We start from the raw sequence: 24,388 nt of genomic DNA, 5'->3' as shown, positions 1-24,388 counted from the left end.
CACCCCCCAGCCCAGGCTTCTGTGCAGCTGATGTCACTTCCCTGATTCCTTGTTCTTTGTTAGCTTTTCTCACCTGGCTGATTTTCAACTTGACATTTAGGCATTTTCTGCTTGCCACTATTAGATTCTAAAAAGCATATTTTAAAAAACAGAACAAGGGGTGCATGTGTAGTTCAGTGGTTAGGATGCCTACCTTCCATGTGAGAGACCCGGGTTCAGTTCCCAGACCATGCACCCAAAAACAAAAAACAACAGAACAAAGCAAAAATCTCCAAATAACCTCTAAGTGATAACTCCTTTTTTCCTTCTTTATTCAAAGAGAATGGAGTTCTTTCACATCCTTGAGTTTCTGCAAAATTTTGTTTCCATTCTTTCTCCTTTCAAACCAGGTTCCTAAATTATATGTCAGAAGCTATTATAAATCTTTTTTAAAATGGGAAATATTAAAGAAGCAGTGGGAGGGTATCTCTGACTGGCAGAATAGAGAGTCAGTTAGAATGCCAAAGAAATTGCTAGAAAAATGTGACCTCTTTTTTCCCCTGCCGAGTATAATCTTCAGCTTTACTAGTTTTTAACAATCTAGTGTCCTCTAGAAGAATCTTGTATAATTTTCCATGCATTCATAAAGAGATCCCAGCCCCCTGGGTAATCTAGGTATTAGAGGAAGGGAAAGGACAGTCATCTGACATTCTATAGTCTAAATGTACCTTTTGAAATCACTAGGGGCATTTTCAGAATTCCAGAAGAGGTTATTAGCACAATGAACTAAAAATGTTTTTCTTAGTACAGAAACCAAAACAGACTGTATCTAATCTAGAGACTCTGTTACATCTGGGGGTATAGAATAGTCTATATTTAAAGTGTCTCCTGTTCTACCTCAAATAAACGTTTCAGTGTGTGGTGTCTAATCTTGCAAGGTGTGTGTAGTTCTCTGCTGACGCAGCACTGCTCTGAGTAGCACTGTGTGCTGGTGTGGGTTCGTGTACCTGTGAGTGTTTTGTTTCATGTGTTCTGCTCTTCTCTCCCCTGCTGCCGCTGGCTGTCTCCACCCCCGCTCCGTCAGAGAGAGCTGCAGGTCTCTGCTGCCGCCTGGTAGTTCCCTGTCACAAAGGGATGCCAAGGCTTACCGATCTGTCTGTCAAAACCAAAGATGTCTGGGAGATCCCTCGAGAATCCCTGCAGTTGATCAAGAGGCTGGGAAATGGGCAGTTTGGGGAAGTATGGATGGGTATGCTGAGACTCAATTACTATTCTGTTATGAGCTTCCTGGTTTGGGAAGTCCCAAAGGTCAAAGATGGAAGGTGAAGATAAAGACTTTAACTAGGAAGGGAGAGTTTGAATCACTAACTGTGGGAAATAATGATTTTTATTTTTATTTTGGAATTCTGGAATTTCTAGGAAAGAGTTAGCTGGCTCAAATTGTACTCTTACCTGAGCCTCAATTCATAAGCCAGTAAATGTATAAGAAATGTCCCAACCTGCATAAAATTGATTTGCCTTTCATTTTGAACTGCAAATGTTTTGATAAATTCAATGTCTTCCCAATGGTCGAGTCACCTTCCATCTTTTCCTAGTGCATGCGTGATTATTGATTATAAGGACTGTGTTTTCTTTATTAATTCCCTTTCCTGTAGAGAAAGCTGATGGTTTGTGTTTTAACTTAACTGTGATTGCACCGAGTTGTACCCCACAAACTTCTGGATTGGCTAAAGATGCCTGGGAAGTTATCCGTGATTCGTTGTTTCTGGAGAAGAAGCTGGGTCAGGGGTGTTTCGCTGAAGTGTGGCTTGGTAAGGCAGAGGGCACATTTTGTTTTGGCTGCATCTTAGAGCCAATTAAAAGGATGGTTTTGAACAAAAACACACAAATCTCCATACCCAGCCATTTGGGACCAAGACTTTAACCTGGATAGGAAGATGGGTATAGGCCATCAAGGTTTTCAAATATGGTGATTCCTTGCTGTGCTCTTCCATCCTACTTCATGTGGCTAATTAAGGCACCCACAGAACAGGAAACCAAAACAGTATGAATCTGGTGTTTCCTCTTGCTAAGAGATGGAAAGGTAAGAAGCTGTGGATGGTAAGATGCTGGAGGGAGAACCATGGGCTCTTTGCCCAGCAGCCCTCAGTTTGAATGTTTACTAGCTGATTAACCATAGGCAAGTGGCTTATTAACCTCTTTGAGTCCCAGTTCCCTAATCTGTAAAATTGGAATGACACCTCCATCATAGGGCTGTTCTGAGGATTACGTGGGTCAGTTTGTTTAAAGTACCTTGCACAGGGTGGACCACGGTGGCTCAGCAGGCAGAGTTCTCACCTGCCATGCTGGAGACTGGAGTTAGATTCCTGGTGCCTGCCCATGCAAAAAAAAAAGTACCTTACACATAATAGGTGCTGACTAGACACACACTACTCTAATTTGGTTGTCTGCACTGGGCTCTCCCCAGTGCTTTTATAATACCCTTTGGGTCAGTTGAAGCTTTGCTTAGAGATAATCCATGGGTTTAGACCCCAACCAAACACGTCTGTCAGTAAGAGAATATTTCATTGCAATGCTTGTGGAATCCTCCTTCCTCCAAACCCGTTAAAAACAATTTAGATGAGTACGGGTTATAATATGTGAGTGTGGGTGTTGGGGTGTGATTCGCATTAACAGAGTTAATACATTCAAAACACTTAGAGCAGAACCTGACATGTAGTAATTTTTCTGAGTCCACATTATTGTGTCCATCTCTCTCTGGACTTTAACTCCAGTATAGTGAAATGTGTATGTCCAGCCTTTCTCTCCCTCATCTACCCAATTTAGTGTTGAAGCTCCGCGTTCTAAAGTTTTTAATCAAACCACACCCTCTCAGAAAGAACTGGACCCTCAAGGAACATTTATTTTCACATTTGGTTATTATCAGTTTTTAATCTCTACATGTATCAGTAAGATTTTGTTTCTCACTGAACATAAAATATCATTTTGTGGTATTCAGAGTTGGGGTGCAATGACCATGCAATTAACAGGGTTATTTAAATTAAATAGGAAGATCTTTCTGTATGTAAAAATTGGAGGAGCTAACACTCAGCAAAAGATCACTTACAATTGTCAGATTTCCCACTTACATTTAATGGTGAAATATTTTCAGAGATTTAAAATGAACTCTTCTTTAATCTACTTGTTCTTTCATAATTTTTATTTTTGTAGGTCGCATGTTGTAATCTAATGGGGTAATTAGAGAGCTGCTCCAATTTTGAGAATTTTTTTCATTCAAAAGTTGATTAAATATATAAATAAATCTTAATTTAAACCAGCCTTCTTTTTCAAATAGAAAATAGCATAATTTAACTTAGCAGATTTTTTTTCTTTTCCCCTTATGAATAATAGTTATACTTCAAAGTCATCCGACTAATAACACAATACACATAAAACCTAGATACTTTTTTTTAAGAGTCCCAGAAGATAATCCATTTTCATTCCTGTATTTTACAGATGAGGTAACTGATGATGCTATTAAACCAGACCTTGCCTCCAAGATAGACTAAAATTTTTTGACATTTTTTGAGTGTTAATATTTCCGTTCCCTCTTAGCTGCTGTTTAATTTTTCCAGTCTTAGCTGATAGAAGTTGTTCTTATCGTGGCTGACCATCAGTAAACCTGAGGAATTTTCCCTTTCTTGGTTGTAGCATTGGCAAGTAGAGTGTGAGCTTCTTGCCAGTGCTGGGGGAATGCTTGACTCAACTCTTAAAAGGGACCCTGTCAAGTAGTTCATCCATTACAATTCAAAGTCTACAGGTAATTTCCAAACATCCTCAGGTGTGTCACCATATATTTTTTAAATGGCATTCTCCCATAAAACGGAACTTAATCTAATTTCTTTCCACGCTCACTCTACTACCTGAGAAATGGCTGTGGGATGACCAAGACTTTTCTAGCCCTTGGACTTTCATCATTGTGCTTTGTGAAGAAAGGGTGGGAGTTTTGGTATCAATTTGCAATCCCATGTCTGTACCAAAAAAGGAGAATGGCATATATTGAAGAGAAGGGGAAAAATTAAAAGAATTCTAAACTGTCCTATAAGTAAAGTATTTTTTTTCCTTTGAAGATACTTGACAGAGTCCTTACTAATTGATTTTCCTTGCTTCAGTAAAACTACATTATTGTTTGTTTTTTAACTTAAAATTAAACATACGCAAATAGCTATTGGTTAAAACTTTTCTGCTGTCACCAGGGAATCTTAGATTTGACTTAATGTTGTGTGGTATTTGTAGGTACCTGGAATGGAAACACAAAAGTAGCCATAAAGACTCTCAAACCAGGCACAATGTCCCCTGAATCCTTCCTCGAGGAAGCCCAGATCATGAAGAAGTTGAAGCATGACAAGTTGGTACAGCTGTACGCGGTGGTGTCCGAGGAGCCTATCTACATCGTCACGGAGTATATGAACAAAGGTTGGGCCCTACTCCCCGCGACCTCAGGGACTAATGCAAGGGGAGAGGAATGGGGCTGCCTGCTTGCTTTTTCCCCACCTTCTGCAGGAATCTAGTATTCCCATCAGGAAGCACCAATGGTGTGCTGATTAATGAAAACATTTTAAAAACAGACTCCATATCCTTGCAAAACTAGTATCTATTGTGTGCTGCAATTCCTGTGTCAGGAATTCAAGCCCCTCTCCATAGATAAAATACTCATTTTTAATTGGGGGAGGGGGTGGCTGGTGCAGAGGGCCATGATACTTTACTAGTATTTTGAATGCAGTAGTTTGTATTACATTTCCTTTTTGCAGGACCAGTAAACAGCAGTGTTCTCTGGGCTAAGTTCAGTTTCCATCACTTTGACATCTTATTTTTTGTCAGTTCTCTTCTCAAACATCAGATGAAGCAATGGCATGCTTTTTTAAAAAGAGCACATTTTATTCTCATTTCATTCCCTTTCTCATCCCTCCCCTGTCCTCTTTCTCTCTAATCAAAGCAATATTGCTGGGGATAAGGCCAAAGATCACTTTGTCTTGGAAAAATGATGAGCCACAAAAGGAACAACCTTAATAGGCAATGTTTTGTATGTCACAGGATGCCACTGTACTTTCTCTTTTCCACATGCTGTCTTTAAAATATATTTGGATTTTTTTTTCTTGGAGGATTGTTTGTCCTTTGTATCCAGGGCTATTTGGTAAATAACTTTGTGATTAAAGCATGAAAAAAGTTACCCATGACCATTGTGAGTCTTCAGCCTCTGCAAATGGTCATTTCAGCCTTCCTGTTAATTCTGAGCCTCCTCAGGCTAAGTTATAATAATGACTCTGAAGCTATAGCTGTTTTGCTTCAGAAGTCTGATTTAAGAGTTAAGTTGTTATCTAATTAGGGGGAGGTATCTCCCCTACTCTGTATTCCTCAAATACTCTTTTTCTTGATATAAAATGTACAAATAAGTTAGGCCAGTGTTCTCAAATTTTACCATGTATCAGAATCACCTGGAGAGCTTCTTAAAAACACAGGTTTTTGGCTCCACCTCCAAAATTTCTGGCTGATTAGGTGTAGGGTGGGGTCCTAGAACCTGCTTCTCTGACAAGCTCCCAGGGGGCACTATTATTGCTGGTCAGGGGCTGTATTTTTCCCACCTCACTCCTTTGTATGGGGCTGATTTGGGAGTGAGTTGGAAGTGGTCATTCTTCACACATTCCTTTTTATGGCATAAAGGGAGACTGAGTCCCATCTCCTCGAGCTTCATCAACTTTTTTGTTATGGTCCTTAGAAATGGAGTCAACAACTTTTTTTTTTTTTTTTGCGTGGGCAGGCACCGGGAATCGAACCGGGGTCTGTGGTATAGCAGGCAAGAACTCTGCCTGCTGAGCCACCCTGGCCTGCCCCAACATCATTCATTTTTAAGAGGTAAAATTGTTGCCCTTCAATGCTCAAGACTTTTTTCTACCCTCATTTTCTATATAAGCCTTTCCTTTCATTGCTGGCAGTATTTTATCAAATTATTCAACTTCTAAGGAAGACCAAATACAGCCCTGTGCTGAGAATTTTGATCTTTCGAAGTGAATTGAGATGGTTTTATGTCTCATTTGTAGGAAGCTTACTTGATTTCTTAAAAGATGGAGAAGGAAGAGCTCTGAAATTACCAAATCTTGTGGACATGGCAGCGCAGGTAGGCCCCGCAGTGCCTTCACTCACGCCTTCGAGTTAATGACAGGTAAGTGCATCGTCTCGTGGGGTGACATGTGTCCTGTTCCCGGTCTCCACAGGTTGCTGCAGGGATGGCTTACATCGAGCGCATGAATTATATCCACAGAGACCTGCGGTCAGCAAACATCCTGGTGGGGAACGGGCTCATATGCAAGATTGCTGACTTTGGACTGGCCCGACTGATCGAAGACAACGAGTACACGGCAAGACAAGGTGGGCGCGCGGGCGCCTGCGCGGGCCGGTCCGAGAACTCCCCCCACACACACCCGCCCTTCCCCCTCCTCCGGGAAACCCTGCAAGTGTCTGCTCAGCTGGGTTTCTTCTCCTTCATCAGGCAGGGATCTGACAGCCCTGCAGGTGGGAGGCTGTGGTGGGTTCTGTAGGCGGATTCTGTCGTTGCTTTGCTGTGAGTGAAAGCTGCCATGTCCTGACCAGGCCCGGGGCGCTTTGCCTTTGGAAAACGAGGGCTGTGGAAAGGCAAGGGGCCTGTCACTCCACCAGTCAAAATCACCAGCGGAAAACAGCAGGTACACCCAAATTGGAGAACTTCCTGAAAAGGCGTTATTTGCAAGGGTGTGGGCGGGGTTTGGGAAAGCCTTGGCCCGGAGCTGGCGGCAGCAGTGGCGGGCGGAGCGGCCCCGGACTGAGGACCAGCGGCTGTGCGGGGCGGCTCCCTTCGCAGACACCTGGCCGGGGGCGCGCTCCGGGCGACACAGTCCCGCTGCACTCGCCTGCAGGCCCGAGATCTCCTGCTGAACCCAGCCAGAGCTGGAGGTCGGTGGAGCCCACTGATTCAGTCTGTTTCCGTCCAGAGCCAGAGAAGAAGGGCGGAGAGAGGAACCAGAGGTGCGAGGGAGGATAACAGGGGCCGTCTCTTGAAAAGCTTCTCTTCCCTTGATCATCTCCCTTCACCCCACTCCTACGACAAATTCATAGAAAGCTAGCCTGTAGATAAAATACATCCCCAAACCGGCGGCCACTCCAGTGGGGGGCAATTTTCTCTGCTTTTAAAGCGCCAGATACTGAGGAGGAAATTCCCTGGGACTTTTTTTCTTCCTGTGATGTTCACATAACAGTCACCAGGTAAATGCTGTGGAATTAAACATGAACTAGGCTCCTCATGCGGAATGTAATGCTCATATCTGGGGGATGTAGGTAACTTTCCTATTGTTTTTAACCAAAGCCTATTCTTATTCCAAGCAAGTCTGGACAGTGACTGGAATATATTAGAGGTGGTGCTTTCTGTTGGATTTTATAATGGCTGCCTCTGGAATTTTTCCTCCCTTTTTTTTTTTTTTGGATTTTTTCATTTCATGCCAATTCTCCCTTCCTTTCATTTGACTCTGACGATGAGGGAAAATGTTTCATTTAAGACCCTGGCTGGTGCAGATACTGCCCAAATGCAAAGATACTGCAGGTCAGACAGCTCAGCTGTTTGTATTTTCCCAGCACGTGGCAGCTCTTGTCGTAGAGCCAAATGCCTACACAACAAGCACGCTTACAAATTGTGCTTTTTGCACACACACACACACCACAGTGTGGGGCCAGATGGCACGCAGTGTCTCTAATCAAAGGCATATAACTGCTGTGATTGGCGCTAATGCTCCAGAGAGAAGCACGGATGTGATTTTGAGGCAAGGTGAACTGAGAGAGTCTGAAGTGCCACTGGATCTGAGAGCTGGTCCTAAATGAGGGTGCATACCCGGGACACACCTGTCAGGTGCCAAACCCTCGGGCACAGGCAGAGAGTGATGAAGGCTGGGAGGCGTGAGTGCTTGATTTGGGAAAAGGCTAGCATCTTGGGTGTGATGTGTGCATCCTTCTGGGTGGAAATAGGGTCCCAGTGCTGGAAGGAGTGACTTGGGATCCATTTCTCCCCTTTTTTTCTGGACTTTGGACTCTGCAGAAACCAACAGTAAATGAGGAGGTTCCGAGGCCAAGAAGCAAAGGAGGTGATGGTGGAGGTGAGGATGCCGGCAGAGGTGCTGTGGCCAGGGCCTGGGCATTTAGTTTGCGGAGAGTTCCTGGCGTGGAACCCATCATGCTGTGGTCCTGGGTGATCGCCACCCAGTGGAGGTGTGAAGGGGCCCCTCACTGGGTCTCTCACATCCCCCTGCTGCTCTGAGCTGCTGCCCTCATCCCTCACCTTTCAGGTCCTCCTCCCTCCCGGGTTAGCTGTCCCAAATGCCTGCCTGCCAGCATCCTCACCTCCACCATCACCTCCACCACCACTGTCTGAACCCCTTTCCAAGGGCCAGCCTTGAACCCTTTGTACCATGTTTCCTTTACTTAATTTCTAAGTAGAAGGGTCGACCCTTCCCTCTGGAAGATTTTTTTCCCCTCTCTCTTCCCTTTCCCAAATATGATTGAACCTGTGCCGAACATGAGATAAGATAAGTAAGGAGAAGTAAATGAACTGGAGAACTGAACTGGGGAGTGGGGGTGAACTCTATAGAGCCCCACATTCCCAGGGAACTTTCGAGCAAGAGATGGAAGGGAGGGCTGGGGCATTCATAGAAATTTTCCAAATGCCAGGCCTGAGAGGGTAAATGAGAGGAGTGGGGAGGGATACCACAAAAAAACAGACTCAGAGGGGTTAAGTAACTTATACAAAGTCACACAGTCATAAATTTCAGGATCAGGATTTGAATCCAGGTATGGCTGCCCCTATTCTGTCTTCCCTCTTAAGCTGTACTAACTGCTTCTCATCAAGACAGCAATTTATAAAAGGGGGGGGGAGTGGGGGAGAGACAGAGAGGATTGGGTGTAGTTCTTTTTTTCCCTTTATTTTATGGAAAAGTTTTTCAGGGGACCTTTTAATATGCATGTGCGAAAAGGGGAAAGACCTTCATTCTCAGGCTCTGGGCAGCCCAGCTATTCATAAAATTTCTCCCAAGGGTCTGCCCAGCCCCAGCCCATTTATGAGGCAGAAAAGCCCTGGCATGTAACTGCTGGTGTCCTCTGCAGATGGCCTGCATGCCACATGTGACGTTCCTGCTGGGGATTAATCAGCACCTCTGGACAGCTGGTCCATGTGCCTAATAATATTTGCAAGTCGGGCTTTATGGTACCCACAGGCCAAGCCCAGTCTGCACCCCTGATTATAGCAGCACAGGCTGTGTTCAGACACATGTGCCAAGCAGAGCTATTTTAGGACTGGGAAGGAATGACAATTGCTTTTCAACACAGTTGTGAGTTTCTTATCTAAGGATGCACTGAAATGTCTTTCCCCTCCCCTCACTCCCCAGGTGGATGAGTTGACAGACCACAGAGTGCAGACAGAAATGGTACTCAGAGCTGGTTAAACGGCCCTTCCTGGGTTCCTTTCCTGCTGCCACCCGCCACCCCACTTCTACTGCAGACTGAGAGCAGAAGCCCCATGTCAAGGAATAAATAGATCAGCACCTAGCCCAGAGCTTGGAAGGGTGGTTCTCTGCCAGCAGCGTGCTGGAGACCACTAGAAAGTTGGGAATCCTCATCTCATTTTTCCATAGCCCTGCTACATCTCTTAATTGTAGCAGATAACTCTTCTTTAGTCATAAACTTTCTGCTAAATTCTACCCACTCAGGGTCTCCAGCTAATGCCAACATTAAGTATTTGAGTACCTGTCTATGACTCTCCCAGAAGCTACTGATTTAAAGGAGCCTAAGACTGCTTGGTGGCCAGTTGGCAGGAGGAGTCAGACAGGACCAGGTTTGATATTCACCAGCTCTACCACTTAGCAGCACTGGGGCCTCAGGCAAGTTATTTAGCTTTTCTGTGCCTTGGTTTCCTCATCTGTAAAAGGGAAGTAACTGTACCTGTTTCATGCGTTTTTGTGAAGATTAGGTAAACTTATGCTTATAAGGTGTTTAACTCAGGGTCCAGCACATAGCAAGTGGTAAATCAATGTTATTGTCATTACATCCTATACAAGACTAAGTTCTTGTGGAATATACAAATACATGAATGGATTATGGATATGATGAAAAAGCTGAAACACTATGTGGGGTAGGGGGAGAGAATTGGAATCAAAGATTATTCCTGAGTATTCAGATGTAAGTAATTTTGAGAAGAGAGTTACCAGCAACAGAAATGAGTGAATTGGGAAGAAACTCTTATTTTCAGAAACAGAGGGTCAGGTTGGTTTTGAATTTGTTGAGTTTGAGGTAGTTGTGGTGTTATATCCAAGCAGAGAATCCAAGCCTTCCCCCACCCATGTCATGACCCCACAGCTGACTCTTGGCATCTCCCCTGCACCCTCCCCCAAGATCTGCTCACAGTCACCTCCCTATCCAGTACTGCACCTTTACCCCAGCATCCTTCCAGAGCCAAACTTCCCCCCCACCACCCCTACCAGGGCGCCACGGGTATCTGCTGTCTACCCTGTCGCCTAACCATACGTGGTTACCATGGCCACCAGCACAGGCAGCTGTTGTAGAGCTTACAGCCCCTCCAGCAGTTAATTCCATCAAATCTCACACAAGCAGTTGGGAAGCAGTAGAAGAATTCTACACAGACTCTCATTTTTTCTTTGTAAACTTTCAGGAAGTTCAGTGATGATAAATGTTGACTTAACCTAACGGCTTCTGATAGACCTGGTTTATGTATAGGAATGACTTGTTTGTGCGATTTTATTTTTTTGTTACACTGTATACACTAAAATGAGCAAATCTTAAATGTACAACTCGGTGCATTCTTGCATACGTTAATACCCATGAACCAAGCCCACAGATGAAGACATACAACATTTCCAGCACCCCAGAAGTCTCTTTCATGCTCCCTCCCAATCAGTAACCTCCTGGAAGTAGCCAATATTTTTATCTGTATAACCTCAGATTAGTTTTACCTGTAATTGAATTTCACATAAATGAATCAAATAGCATGACTCTTTTGTGTCTGCCTTCCTTCCCAGAATTATGACTGGGAAATTCATCCATGTTACTGTGTGTGACCGTAGTTATTTCTTTTTCATTGCTGAGTAGTATTCCACTGTGTGTCTATATCACAGTTTATCCATTCTACTGTTGATGAGTATATTCGTTTGTAAAAGCTACTAGAATGCAATATACCAAAATGGAAGGAGAATTTATTAAGTTGCAAGTTTACAGTTCTAAGGCCATGAAAATGTCCAAATTAAGGCAAGCCTATAAAAATGTCCTTAAGGCTTCCAGTAAAAGATACCCTGGCTCAAGAAGGCTGATGATGTTCAAGGTTTCTCTGTTAACTGGAAAGTCACATGGCGAAGTCTGCTAACTTTCTCTCCAGGCTTCTTCAACAGCTTTCCCTGGGGCACCTTCTTTATGCGTCTCCAAAGGTGTGTGCTTGCTCTTTCCAAAATGGTTCCCTCTTGAAGGGCTCCAATAAACAAGCCTACCTTAAATGGATATAGATAATCCAAGGAAACCATCTAATCAAAAGGAAACAACAATTGGGTGGGTCACTTTTCCATGGAAACAATCAGAAAGATCATACCCTGCAATATTGAATGAGGATTAAAGAACATGGCTTTTCTGGGATACATAATAGCTTCAGACTGGCACAATGGGCATTGGGGGTTATTGCCAATTTGGGGCTAGATTGAAGCTGCTAATATGATAGACAGAGGCCTCCATTTCTTTTGGGTATATTATTGCAAAGAGCATTATTGCTGGTTGCTGGTTGCAGGACAAGCCTATGGTTAACATTTGGAGATACTGCCTTACAGATTTTGTGGATATAATTTTAAAATAGATACGCAGTTCCTCTGTGATTTACCCATACTCCAGATAGATTTGTATGTCCCTTACAGACTGTCGAGGCTGCCCCCTGGCACTGAGGAACTTGAGGTTGGAAGTTAAAAGCCCTGGAGGCGAATCAGCTCTATCACTTAGAAGCTTGGTGTCCCCAGGCAAATCACTTAACTTTGTCTGGGATTCATTTTTTTGTATGAAAAATTTTTAATTATTGCTATTTTTTAATTGTGAAAAATAAGATATATACAAAAAAAATAAATTTCAAAGCACACCTCAATAATCAGTTATAGAACAGATTTCAGAGATTGGTACAGGTTACAGTTCCACAATTTTAGGTTTCTCCTTCTATCTGCTCTAACACACTGGAGAAGGAAAGAATTATTAATATAATGGTTCAGCAATCATATTCATTTGTTAAATCCTATCTTCCCTGTATAACTCCACCTTCTCCTTTGATCTTTTTCCCAGTCTTTAGGGGTATTTGGACTACGTCCATTCAACTCTTTCATGTTGGAAGGGCTGTCAATAATATGGGATAGGGGGATGTTCTGGAGAGGCTCATCCCTCTAGGTTTCAGCACTTATCTGACCTAGGAACCCATCTGGAAGTCACAGGTTTCTGGAAAGTAGTCATAGTGCATGGAACCTCTGTCGAATCTCAGATAATGCCCTAGGTGTTCTTTAGGGTTGGCAGGAATAGTTTTGGTTAGGATTTGTTAAACCATGATAAATAGCAATATCTAGCTGAAGCTTGATCAAGAGTAGCCTCGAGAGTAGCCTCTCGACTCTATTTGAACTCTTTCAGCCACTGATATCTTATCTGTTACACTTCTTTTCACCCTTATAAACAGGAAGGCATTGCTGATCCCATGTGCCAAGGCAGGCTCGTTCCTGGGAGTCGTATCTCACATTGCCAGGGAGACTTTCATCCCTGGATGTCATGTCCTACATAGGGGGGAGGATGATGATTTTACTTGCAAGATTAGGGCTTAGAGAAAAAGAGGTCACATCTGAGCAACAAAAAGGGGTCCTCTTGAAGTACTCTTAGTCTAAGCTTATAGGTAGGCTAAGCTTCTCGGCTACATAAATAAGCTTTGCAAGAGGAAGCCTCAAGATCAAAGGCCTGGCCTACTGACTTAGGAGTCCCTAATGTTTGAGAAAGTATCAAGGGTTTCCCCAGTGGTATCGTTTAATAGTTCCATATTTTTTTTCTCCCATCTCTCAGGGGACTTTGCCAATACTTTTTTTTTTTTTTGACATGAGCAGGCACTGGGAATCGAACCTGGGTCTCCAGCATGGCAGGCAAGAACTCTGCCACTGAGCCACCGTTGCCCACCCTTTTTTTTTGAGCCGATATATTTTAATTATCTGTTCAATATACTCTGGGATGTATCCAAGCGTTACATTAAGCTGTGCAGAATTACAAGCCCTCATTCCCATTCTGGGTTCCCTGTGTTTAGGGGTTTAAATGGTCTAGACAGACAGGTTGAGTAGATTATGCGCTACAGAAAATTTAGGTTTTAGACAAACCTCTGTGCCTTTTGTCTCACAAAGCAGGTGAAGTTCTAAAATAGAGATAATGTCCCCCTTACCCCTGTATTCTGATTTACCTTAGTCTCTACCGATCAGCTATTTTCATATCTCTAATTGAAGCCTGATCTCTTTTTCAGTTTCTTTAACAGTTGTTGCATGTGGCAATACTGACCTTCAGACCTGCAGAGCTCCTACTCGGAGTCTTATGTGTCACAGTGGTACCCAAAGTTCCAGGGAAATACCAGTTTATACCTATATAGCACAGCCTCTCGAAACCTAGAATAACATTTACCACTCCAGACTAAATGTGACTGCTGTAAGAGCTTACAATCTAGGCTCCAGTTTTCTTATAAGTATTTTTAAATGAAAACCATAAAATATTTGCTCTTTTGTTTCTGGCTTATTTTGTATTACATAGAGTGGGACTCATTTTTATCATCTGTAAAATGGAGATAATAAAAATAATTACCCACATAATTAATGTGAGAATTAAATGGGCTGTTCATGAAAGCTCTTTGAGGATTATAAAATATAAAATCATTTTTATAACCTGATCTTTCTGTTTTTGGTATATATTTTCCTTGAAAGGTGCGTTTATTTTCTGACCAAAAAAATCTTTTTTGAAAAATCTCTTAGTAATCAATAGAGAAGAATCGATCTTTAAAGAGCAGAAAAATACCATTTCATTATTTTACAGTCACCACTTTGACATTACCTGCTGGCCCCAAGGGCCCTCCACCCTGAGCACAGCCAGGAGCAGCTGTCCACTCACCTTCCTTCTTCTCTGCCGAAAACAAGTCCTGCCTCCATACTACGGCCATTGTCTGGGATCTTGTCCACTCTGAGATCATATTCTCAGTGGTTTCAGTGATGTGTGTGCATGCATAAATACGCACACGTCAGAAGAAACTGCAGGAGCGTGGATCCCCTGAGAATCTGTGGGAACAGTCATGCTACTCCTCTGTAGGGATGATCTGGCCTAGAGATTTAATAAATACTTGTTTACCAGAATGGAAATAGCTGAGGTCACTGTCACCTCTCCACACTCTCTGAGCAACATGCACTCCTCTCTCTGGGACTCAAGTACTGTTGTGACTGCGAAAACCTCCAGAAAGGATTGTTTGTTACATAGTGTTCCCTGTACACTGCAAGATTGTCTTTGGAGTAATGGGAAGCATGGGAGCCTTAGAGCTTGATAAGTCTGTTGTGTTTCAATTTTGACTGCCTTTTCCAGGCCATGTACTTTACGTAAGCTCTATTCTCTCAGCGCCTCCGCTTCCTCATCCGTAAAGTAGGGCTGGTATATTTGCTTCCTTTACGGTGGTTGGAAACATTAAAGATAGTCAGTAAGGCAGTGATTTTATTTACTCATTCCCACCCACTCCTGGCAACACTCTACTTGATGTCTTTTGGAATAGCCAGATACCTTCCCTTCTTCCCTCTACCTCTCTCCCCCTCCCCAAAATACATTGCAGGCATTATGTTGATTATGAGCAGGAGCCAGGAAATCAAATTTATCTCGGTTTAAATATAGGCACTGTCATTAATTAACTGTGAGACTTTGGACAAGTCTCTTAACCACTCTGGCCCTCTGTTTCATCTTCTGAAAGCAGGGATTATGATAGTTATCTACATCACAGAATTTTTGTATGACTTCATGAGAACATAGATAAATCACGATAAATCACCCAGTTTAAAGCAAAGACTGAGCTGATAATTGTCCGTAGTAGCACTAATATTATCATTAGTAATATCCAATGGGCAGTAATGGCTGTGCTTTTCACCTCCCAGGGATATGAGTGTTCACAAAGGCCATTCTAGAGACCCTTTGGACACACTGGGCCTTTTTAATCCCCTCCCATCAGGGTTCCTCCCTTTTGGAGGCCCTGCCTATAGAACTCTCCTCTTCTAATTTGAATCATCATGGAAGATGGAACTTAGAGTTGTTTTTCGGGTTTTTGGTGATGGATTTTTTCTTAAATTCCAAATTAATAACAGGATTGTTTCTGAGGAAACGAATGTCAAGGCAGTTTAATATTTGATCTTTGTAATGTATGTAGAAACAGGGACATCCTGAACTTTGTGTAAGATTGCTGTAAGTTTAGATTTGTACTGAAGAAGAAAGATGTGTCTGCTCAAATAGTCCCAGTATTGAGGGTTTAAGTTGAATGGATTATTGTCTGGAGGAAAATTCACATATAAATTAGACTAGGAAGAATTCATAATTGTTGCAGTTTTCATGTTAATTATTTCATGTTAAAAATTGTTGCTGCATAAATTAACACATTCTTTCTTGGAGAACATATTTTAGAAAGATTTGTTACTTTAATAACTCTTTGTGTATTAGGAATCCCAGATGCCTGTACTAATTAAATGTAATCAGATTTTGGATTCAAAAAGCACAGTAGTCATTGAACACAAACAAGCAGGCAGTGAGGTTGACAAACACCATCAGGGAGAAACGGATCCCAGTTTCTTTCAAATTTTGAATTTCACAATTCAAAATCATGAATTCATTTGCTGTCCTTCCCTTGTATTATCGCGACAGGGCATTTTGAGTCTCAGAAGGCCAGCTTTGCAGGCTCGGGGGGCTCCTGCGGAATTATGAATCAGCAGCCCGTGATCTGGGGGCTGAGCAAGGCTGGTCTCACAGTGCCGTACCCGCCCCCACCCCTGTCTGCACATGCATTTCTTGTTCTCTGTCAACAGCGGATTGCAGTTCCTGCACAGCGTGCTGTGGCCTGAGCAGCAAATGTCAGGGAAGGGAAAAAAACCTTGTAATTATTGAATTTAATCTCACGCTTCCCATGCTAGAGAAACAAACTGTCCTTTGATGAAAAGCAAACCCTTTCAAACGCAGCCATTGTTCTAAGTGGCGAGCTGGAAGCGCCTCTGTTCTAACTAGAGCGTTGCCGCCATGTGGTGACCACAAGCCTCGCCCCCGTGCCCACGGCCAGACCTTATCACCCCCAGGGAATGTCTGGGGAGAGGCTCCAGGGTCAATTTCCCCCGCAGAACCCCCTAGGAGAGGAGAGATCGTGTTAAGGAGTCACATGCCTGAACCATGCCTGTTTGTGATCAAGCCTTCCCAGCTCCCACGTTTGGTCCACTCCAGTCCCCAGGCAGACAGGCACGTTCGTGTGCATTCCCGCCGCCTAAGGCGCCCCCTCCACCGGCTCCTCTGCGGGGCTGCTTTGTTTATCTGCTGAGCCACCGTGGAGCCAGGGGGTGGGGGGCGACCAGATTAATAGTCAGGAGGAGCGGGTCGCATTGGCAGGGAAATGAAAATGAATTGTGCCAATCACCTATGTCCCTCAAAGGAAGGATACGTGGAGAGCCACAGATGAAAGCTAAAAGAACAGAGGCTTGAAATCACCCTTTCCTTCCCTGGTCTCTGCTAGATTAGAACTGTTTGCTGGAAGGAGGCAGATGTGTCTTCCATCTCCTTCCTTGGGCGGCTTTCTGCCTGTCCACAGGAAACAGATGGGTACATAAAAGCTCTGGTCACTCAGAACTGGCGTCGTGATGCCTCTCCGCTCTGTCTGCTCTGGGCAGTCCCATTTGCTATTCGCTGTGGGTGCTTCTCCTTTGTGCTGTTTTGGGCAGAGCAATTTGGCGGTTGTTTATGAATGGTCAAGAGCAAGTCCTTGGTCTGTAGATCCCACGTTTCTTAGTAATCGTCAAGAAGGAAGCAGATGGTCACACTGTGATTTTTAAGTGTGTAAATAGGAACTGCAGACTGCCATCAAGCATCGAAAATGTCATTTGGCTTCCTTGTCTTGCTTTGCTGGCAAAAGGAACTCCTGCATCTCATCTGGATAATCGGAGAAAGGCATTGCGTGGGAAAGCTGCCTGGCATTTTAGAGCCTCTCTCTCTCTCCTCCAGCCCAAGGAAGTACTCAGCATCAGCGACCTGGTCTCCCCCACAGATGCCCCAGAAATGGGAGGGTGCTTCAGAAAACACCCAAGTGGGATCATCCTCCCTGTACAGTCTGTTCCTTCAGTTCCTTCCTTATTGCCAAGCAAACCCCCAGCACGATCTGCAACTCTCCCCCAGCATTATCCCCAAACCCAAAGCTGTCCAGGCTGCCTCACCCACCGGGTGGCACAGTGTCGAGCTGCCCCAGGCCCACTGGCCCTCCTGGGGGTGACTGGATTCTTGGAATAATTTCTGTGTTGAACTAAATCCCAGACGTAAATTAATTACTTCCGCCTGGGTTCTGCTTACTACAGTGAGCAGTAGCATACGGATGGTTAGAGAGAGCTACACGCAGCTTTCCTGACTTTTGTTCTAGAGAATCCAGAGATGTAGTGTCCATCCTACTGGGGCCCTGAGTCGGAATTTTTATTCTGCTACTTCATTTTTGGCCCTTGGAAAGCTGGAAGGATAACTAGAATTATTCAGAACCTTGATATTATAGAGCAGTGTATTAGTTTGCTAAATGCTGCTGGAATGCAATATACCAGAAATGGAACAGCTTTTAAAAAGATAATTTATTAAGTTACAAATTTAGAATTCTAAGGCCATAAAAATGTCCAGACTAAGGCATCCCGAGAAAAATATACCTTAACTTAGGGAAGGTTGATGTCTGTCACATGGGAAGGCACTTGACTGGCGTCTGCTGGTCCTTGTTCTCTATTCCATTGCTTCCAGGTTCTGATGCCAGCAGTTTCCTCTCTTAGCACCTGTGGGCCTTCACTTAGCTCCTCCAGGACACAACTCTGGGTTATGGCTTGCTTAGCATCTCATGGGAAGGTACATGGTGATGTCTCCTGGGCACTTCATCTCCAAACGTTCATGTCTAGGCATCTGCTCTCTTTGTTGGCACTTCAGGCATCTTCAATTGTCTGCGTCTCTGTTGATTCTGAAGCAACAGTGTTTCTCCTTTAAAAGTACTCTGATAAACTAATCAAGACCCACCTTAAATGGGCAAAGTCATACCTTCATCTACTCAAAAGGCCACACCCACAATTGAATGTGCCGCGTCTCCATGGAATCTAACAAAGGTTTCCATCTTACAATATTGAATTAGGATTAAAAGACATGGCTTTCCTGGGGTACACAACACTTTCAATTCGGTAGAAACAGCAGGTAGGGTTCCTCTGTTTCTCAATTCCACCCAGTGTAAACCATTACATTTACAACGTAAACCACCATGTAAACAAGCTCCCCAACACAGGCTGCACTGAGGAAACATCATTGACCTTCAGGGAAGAACCTACCCTTGGTTGTTCTTAGATTTCCTTCCCGAGAGTAAAGAGACCAAATATCCAGAATTTCTGAATATGCTCATTCATTTCATTCTTTACCTCTGTGCTGTCAGTAGGACTGCTCTGGACTGACTGGCCACAGTTTTACTGGTCACTATCTGGAGGAGGGCAATGAAGAAAGACAGCCCGGACCTTCCTCCCCTCCCCTCTGGCTTCTTCATATTTGATGCACATGTCACAGGCTGCTTTCTGTTATCCTTCATGTAAGGATCTAATGCCCTTCCACAGCACATCTTCATGCCTATCCTTCCTTGATTTCAAGACACCACAATCAGTGTCTCGGCTCTGGCCTTGGGCCCCCATTCTCCCTCATGGCTGACTTTGCTCCCTCTGTCCTCCAAGTGTCCTGGACTAGATTTTTATCATCCATTGATGGACCTTCTACCCCTCGTCTATCTATCTCAATTTTGTACTCTCTTTAGAAGTTTGCTCACCACTTTCAGCTTGACTATTCCTTCCATGGATTCAACCCAACCAGACTTTGGATATGTGCCTAGTTAATCAACCCTTCTCTTTGCAGTATTTTCAGGCCCAAGTTTTGGTCCTTGGTTCTAATCTTCCCTGGCCTACGTGTCCCTTCTGCCCCAAGTCCCCGGTGGGATATCCCTCCTTCTTGCTTCCTGTCTCCTTTCCTCTCAGACTCCCTGCCCTCCCCCTGCCATTATGACTTTCATATGGAACAATGTCTCAATCCATTGTACCATTTATTTTTCATTTATGCTTATTTAACAAATGTGGTGCTAAAACTTCATGACGTTAAAAGTGGAACTTTATGTCACCCGGAATAGCTGGAAAATATACACATTTGTATTACTTCAGAAACATGTGACCTAGTGTGAAAAGTCAGAGTTTTGCTTTGCCAAGTTTTACTGGGTTTGAAACCACTGCTTTGTTTGAATAACCACAAAGTTCCAGGTCAGGTCAGCTTTGATTCTGCCTTTTTCTCAGGATATCCTGTCCTGTGTCCTGCCTTGTCACCTCCCCCAGTGTAATAGGCTTCCTGTTACTTGTATAGTTCCTGAGTCCTTTTCTTCTACTCCCCAGAGTAACATTCAAGTTGAAGTACTGCGCATTATTTAATATTGAATGTAATCATTTGCAGAGTTTGTGGCTTCATAATTAAAGAAGGCTCTGGATGGGTCTTTGGTTCAAAAACAACAGTGTCTGTTGTTGAAGCCAATGCCTTTCCTCCTTGAAAATGCTGTTGGATTAGGGCTTCTGTTCTCTGTAGGAAGAACTCGGCGTCTTTTAGTCGGCACCGGCTTCACTTTCTTCATCTTGGCCCAGTTTTCAACCAAAGAGGGTAGTTTCTGAGTCAGGGCTGTAGATTTGGCCTGGTTGCAGGGCAAAAAAAAAAAAAAAGAGGGCTTGACAGCCCAGCTCTCTTCCAGAGCCAGTGATGTGAGCTGGAGCCCCCAGACCCGCCCCAGGGAAAACCGAGGGTCCCACTGCATCGTTTTGGTGTGGCCATCTATCCTGGGAGTGCCCGTTCCCTATTCACTCCATCTGTTTCTCTCTCCTCTGAGCCCTTTCCTTCCTAAGGCCCATGCCATGTGTGAGTGCTGTCTCCCCCCAGCTGCCTGGAAAGTCTTGGGGGCAGGAGGTAACTTGCACTTGGATTTCTCAGGAGTTGCTAGCACTGTGCTGGAGACTTAAAAGACACTCAGTTAAATTCTCAACGATTGATTAGGGCATTGGGTTTTATTCCTCCTCTTTCCCTCTCAAAGTTTGGAAAGCTTTGACTAAACTGGTGGCTTTGCCAGTACAGCTCAGCACCTTATTAAAATGAGCTTAGACTTCAGATTGAGTGCATTATCTAGGCGCATTATTAAACAAATAAAATCATAGCTGGAATTTATTTAACCATTTTCACCTGAAACTGTGCTGAGCATTTTTTTATCTATTATAATTATCACCATGACCTTACGAAATTTATCAAATTTATAGACAAGGAGACCGAAACTTGAGAAGGTTTTAAATTGTCACTCCATTTTAAAACCAGTGTCCAAAGCCAATGTTGGGAAGCCCCTTTCCTAAACGACTGCCTAATTCTGTCTTCCATAAATGACTGCTCGATCCAGCCCAGTTCACAGCTGGAACTCTTTGCATTGTCACCAAAGAGTGACACACAAAAAAATTGTACTCCCTGTTTCCTGGCCAGCTTACTTACAGTTAGTGTAGGAACTTGAAGCAGATGTACCTGTGGCCTTCATCTGCACATTTGAAGTGCCAATGCCATCATCATAATGCAGAAGACTCATAGAGTACTGTTTCTATTTGAAGCAGAAATGAAAAGCGTATTGCCTGATCACGAGGGATGGAGGGACCTCATTCACAGGAATGTGACCTGGGGATTGGGACAGGCCATCCTGGCATTGAATTTAACCATTCCCATTTTCACTTAAAAACTGAGAGCATCCAGTCAGGCTGTTTTAAAGGATGGTAAGAGTAATTTTTATTGCTATAATTCTAAGGGTAAAAAAAATAATAATAATAACTACTACTTTATTACACCACTATAATGTCACTTTTTTCTTTGTATTTGGTTTGATTAAATCTGTGTAAAGGGTGAAAGGATCTATCAAGAATAAATTTCTTTGGCCATCAGGGTGTTGGGTAAATTACAGCCTAGGTTGACCTATTAGCCAATCAACAAGCATTTATGGAGCAGTTGCTATTTAACCGGAATAAGGCAAGGTATGGTGGAGGAATATGTGTGTATACTATAAAACATGGTCTCTAACTTCAAAGGATTTACATTTTACTTAAGTGTAGAACTAGTAAGAAGATGCAGAGAAAACACTGACATAGCAGCAGAGTGTAGTGTTTAAGCCTTTGGGCTCTGAAGCCAGATTCCTAGGTTCAGATCCCAGTTCATTTACAGGTATCCTGTGACAGGTCGCTTTACCTCTCAGCATTGGGTTTTCTTACCTATAAAGCAAGGTTATTATTAGTAGCTACCTTATAGATGTAAAGCACTTTGCATGATGCTTACTACTTAGCAAACGATATGTGCTTAGCTGTTACTGTAGCTACTGTTATCAAGCATTAAGTTGTTTATAGCATTGTCTCTAAGTGCAGTTGGATAATCAGTGAAGGCTGGAGTAATCCAAGATGACTTCCAAGACCTCCTAGAAGTGGCGGAAGGTGAGATAAGTAGGCCTTAGCTAAGCAGGTGGAAAAAGAGAAGGTGTTTCAACCAAGCATGACCCTGCCAGGTGAAAGGGACAGGTTATGGCAGGCAAACTAGACTAGATTAACTAGGTGTTTAGGTAGCAAAAACCGAATGGATACACAGGTCCTTGAAGGTTAAGTGGGAAATTTTAACTTAGTGCAATTGGGAATCACTGTGCGGTTAGGGAGGGTGGGACTCTCTGAAGGTGAGGCTTCATGTGATTCGGTGGAAGGACAAAGAGCCATAGGCAGAGCACACAGCTCATTGTCCTTCCAACTAATCAGTTAAGTCTCACCTTCATAAACTCCCTCCCTTGGCAGAGAGCATAAACAGAGGAAAGGATAAATTTTAGAGACGTGTTGTCTTAGTTTGCTAGAGCTGCCAAGACAAATACTGCACAATGGGTTGGCCTAACAACAGGAACTGATTATCTCATGCTTTCGGAGGCTAGAAATTTAACATTAGGGTATTGCCAGGGCTTGCTTTCTCCAAGGTTCTGCAGCATGACCTTGATGATGGATTAGATCTGAGAGGAGAGGAAGGAGTTCTAAGGAGAGGAAGGAGTTCCAAATGGCGTTCAGGTTTTATAACTTGAAGCCTGGAGAAATAGTGACCCACTTCCCAGAAAAGGGAAAGAAAAAAAATGGGAATCCATTTGTATCTTAGAATACTAAAATGAGAGTGAACTTTTATTTAGTGTACTTTTCCACCTCATGTAAGAATCTCCTTTATGAAGTGTCTACTCATAGTAAGATGATGTGGTGAAAAAAATAATTTAGATTTGAAGTTGCCACATTTGAAATAAAGGTGGGACACCTAGGAGCTTTATCCCACAAACATTTGGAAATAAAGAACCACGGCTTTAGCTAAGAGACAAAGTCTGAGTATGTATCTAGCTTCATTCATATGGAGATGGTGGACAGGATTAGTTATTAGAAAGGGTATATTCCTCATGAGAATAAATGGAGAGTGAAGGAAGAATAAATTCAGAATAAACTCAGATCACTTATTTCTCAGAAATGTTTGAGCTTTACAAAGTATTGGCGTATGCTGAGTTTTACTTCTTTTTTCCTGAGATTATTCATATTATTCAAATGGCAGAAGTGTGCCAAAATAGCCCACATGTGGCTAGAGCTACTAGTTAAGCAGGTGATGACAGAAGTGACAATGGAAGCATAAGCTGCCCGATTGCTAATAGACATCCAGGGGCCTTGAGATGTCATGATGCTTTTTAGGAATTTTGAAAGGTTAAAATGCTTTTCACATTCTTTCTTAACAGAATGAGATCATTCTCTGGGTAATGAGGTATCATCGTCCATGCTTTAAAGGCAAGGAGAAAGAATGAAGTGGGACATCATTTCCCCTCTCCTTTTTTTCACATGCTGCAGTGGCCTCTCATCACTATTAGGGCGGAGCCCAAAGTCCTTACTGTAGCTTATGGAGAGCCACAAAATCTGTCCTGGTAACCCATTTTATTTTTCTTTATCACACTTATTGTCTAACATATATATGAGCCATACCTTTATTGCAGCTCCTTCCCAAACTAAAGCACAAACCCTGTAAGAACAGAAGATGTTGTGCCCTGTTGTATCCCTGGCATCAAGTACACTACTAGACATGTAGGAAGAGGTAGGAAGAGGATGAGGGCAAATTGCAGCCCAGTGGTGGTGGCAAGTGGGAGGATTTAATTGTCGTTTTGTGGAAACGCTTTGATAACAATAATTCCAGACCCCTCTTCCTTCTCTTACTTGAAGCATGAATGGTTATCTTATTTTAAATGAGAAAGTCCAGAGCCCTGTGAAGTTGAAGTGTCTGCTGTGTAGCGACCTGCTGTCATCACAATCTATTAGGAAAAGTTTTCTGCTTTCTCTTGCAGTGAACACTCCCAAACCTCTTGACACCCTGTCTTTCTGCGATATAAACACTATCTCCAGCTGCAGCCCCAGTGAACTGGGCCCCAGGCTCCAGCTCAGACAGATCCTTTCAGACCCAAAGGGGGTCTGAACACATTTCATTTGGCACTAAAAATACAGGGTTTTCCAGGTGGCTTTAAATTTCATTAATTCATGAAGAGATGCTTTTCCATTTTACTTGCGAGTTGTTAGAACCGTAGAAGGGCACCCAGACAGTGACACTGGTCACCAAGGACAAGGAGAGAATGCAGAGACAGCAGGGAGGGCTGGTAATTAAGGCCCCTAAGGATCCATGGTTACTCAGCTGAAAAGAGTAGAAGGGCTCATCTGCTGTCCATTCACTTGCTTCTTCCCTCAACAGTAGTTTATCTGTGCCTTCTGTCCACCAGGCCATGGACTCAGAAGTGGAAATATGGTGAATCATCAAGGAAGACATGGCCTGACCCCAAGGATTGTACCACCTATTCAGAGAGACACATTTCAAACAATTAATGCATTCATTGCACTTTATTAGTATCAGCTACATAAAAGAACATCATGTTCTGGCAGCACAGACCAGTCCGGTCAGGCAAAGTATCTCTTAGGCTGAAAACAAAGGAGGGGTAAGCGTT

At 43.3% G+C, this 24,388-nt stretch overlaps 1 protein-coding gene across 7 annotated transcripts in view; it reads left to right on the top strand.

The window, feature by feature from the left end:
- Positions 1–24,388, top strand: part of FYN (FYN proto-oncogene, Src family tyrosine kinase) — a 216,225-nt gene that overhangs the window by 170,032 nt on the left and 21,805 nt on the right. For 5 of the 7 annotated variants that reach the window (XM_077162686.1, XM_077162682.1, XM_077162684.1 and 2 more), the window contains 4 exons: positions 1,064–1,228; positions 4,255–4,434; positions 6,057–6,133; positions 6,231–6,384. In XM_077162686.1, coding sequence (XP_077018801.1) covers positions 1,064–1,228; positions 4,255–4,434; positions 6,057–6,133; positions 6,231–6,384 — 576 coding nt within the window. Of the gene's footprint in view, positions 1–1,063; positions 1,229–1,634; positions 1,791–4,254; positions 4,435–6,056; positions 6,134–6,230; positions 6,385–24,388 lie in introns of all 7 variants that reach the window. The other 2 variants (XM_077162687.1, XM_077162688.1) reach the window with 2 other exon arrangements.

The sequence above is a fragment of the Tamandua tetradactyla genome, chromosome 5 (genome assembly GCF_023851605.1).
Source record: "Tamandua tetradactyla isolate mTamTet1 chromosome 5, mTamTet1.pri, whole genome shotgun sequence".
Classification (NCBI taxonomy): domain Eukaryota; kingdom Metazoa; phylum Chordata; class Mammalia; order Pilosa; family Myrmecophagidae; genus Tamandua; species Tamandua tetradactyla.
The sequence above is the reverse complement of the archived record's forward strand: the minus strand, read 5'-3'. Positions and strand labels throughout refer to the sequence as shown.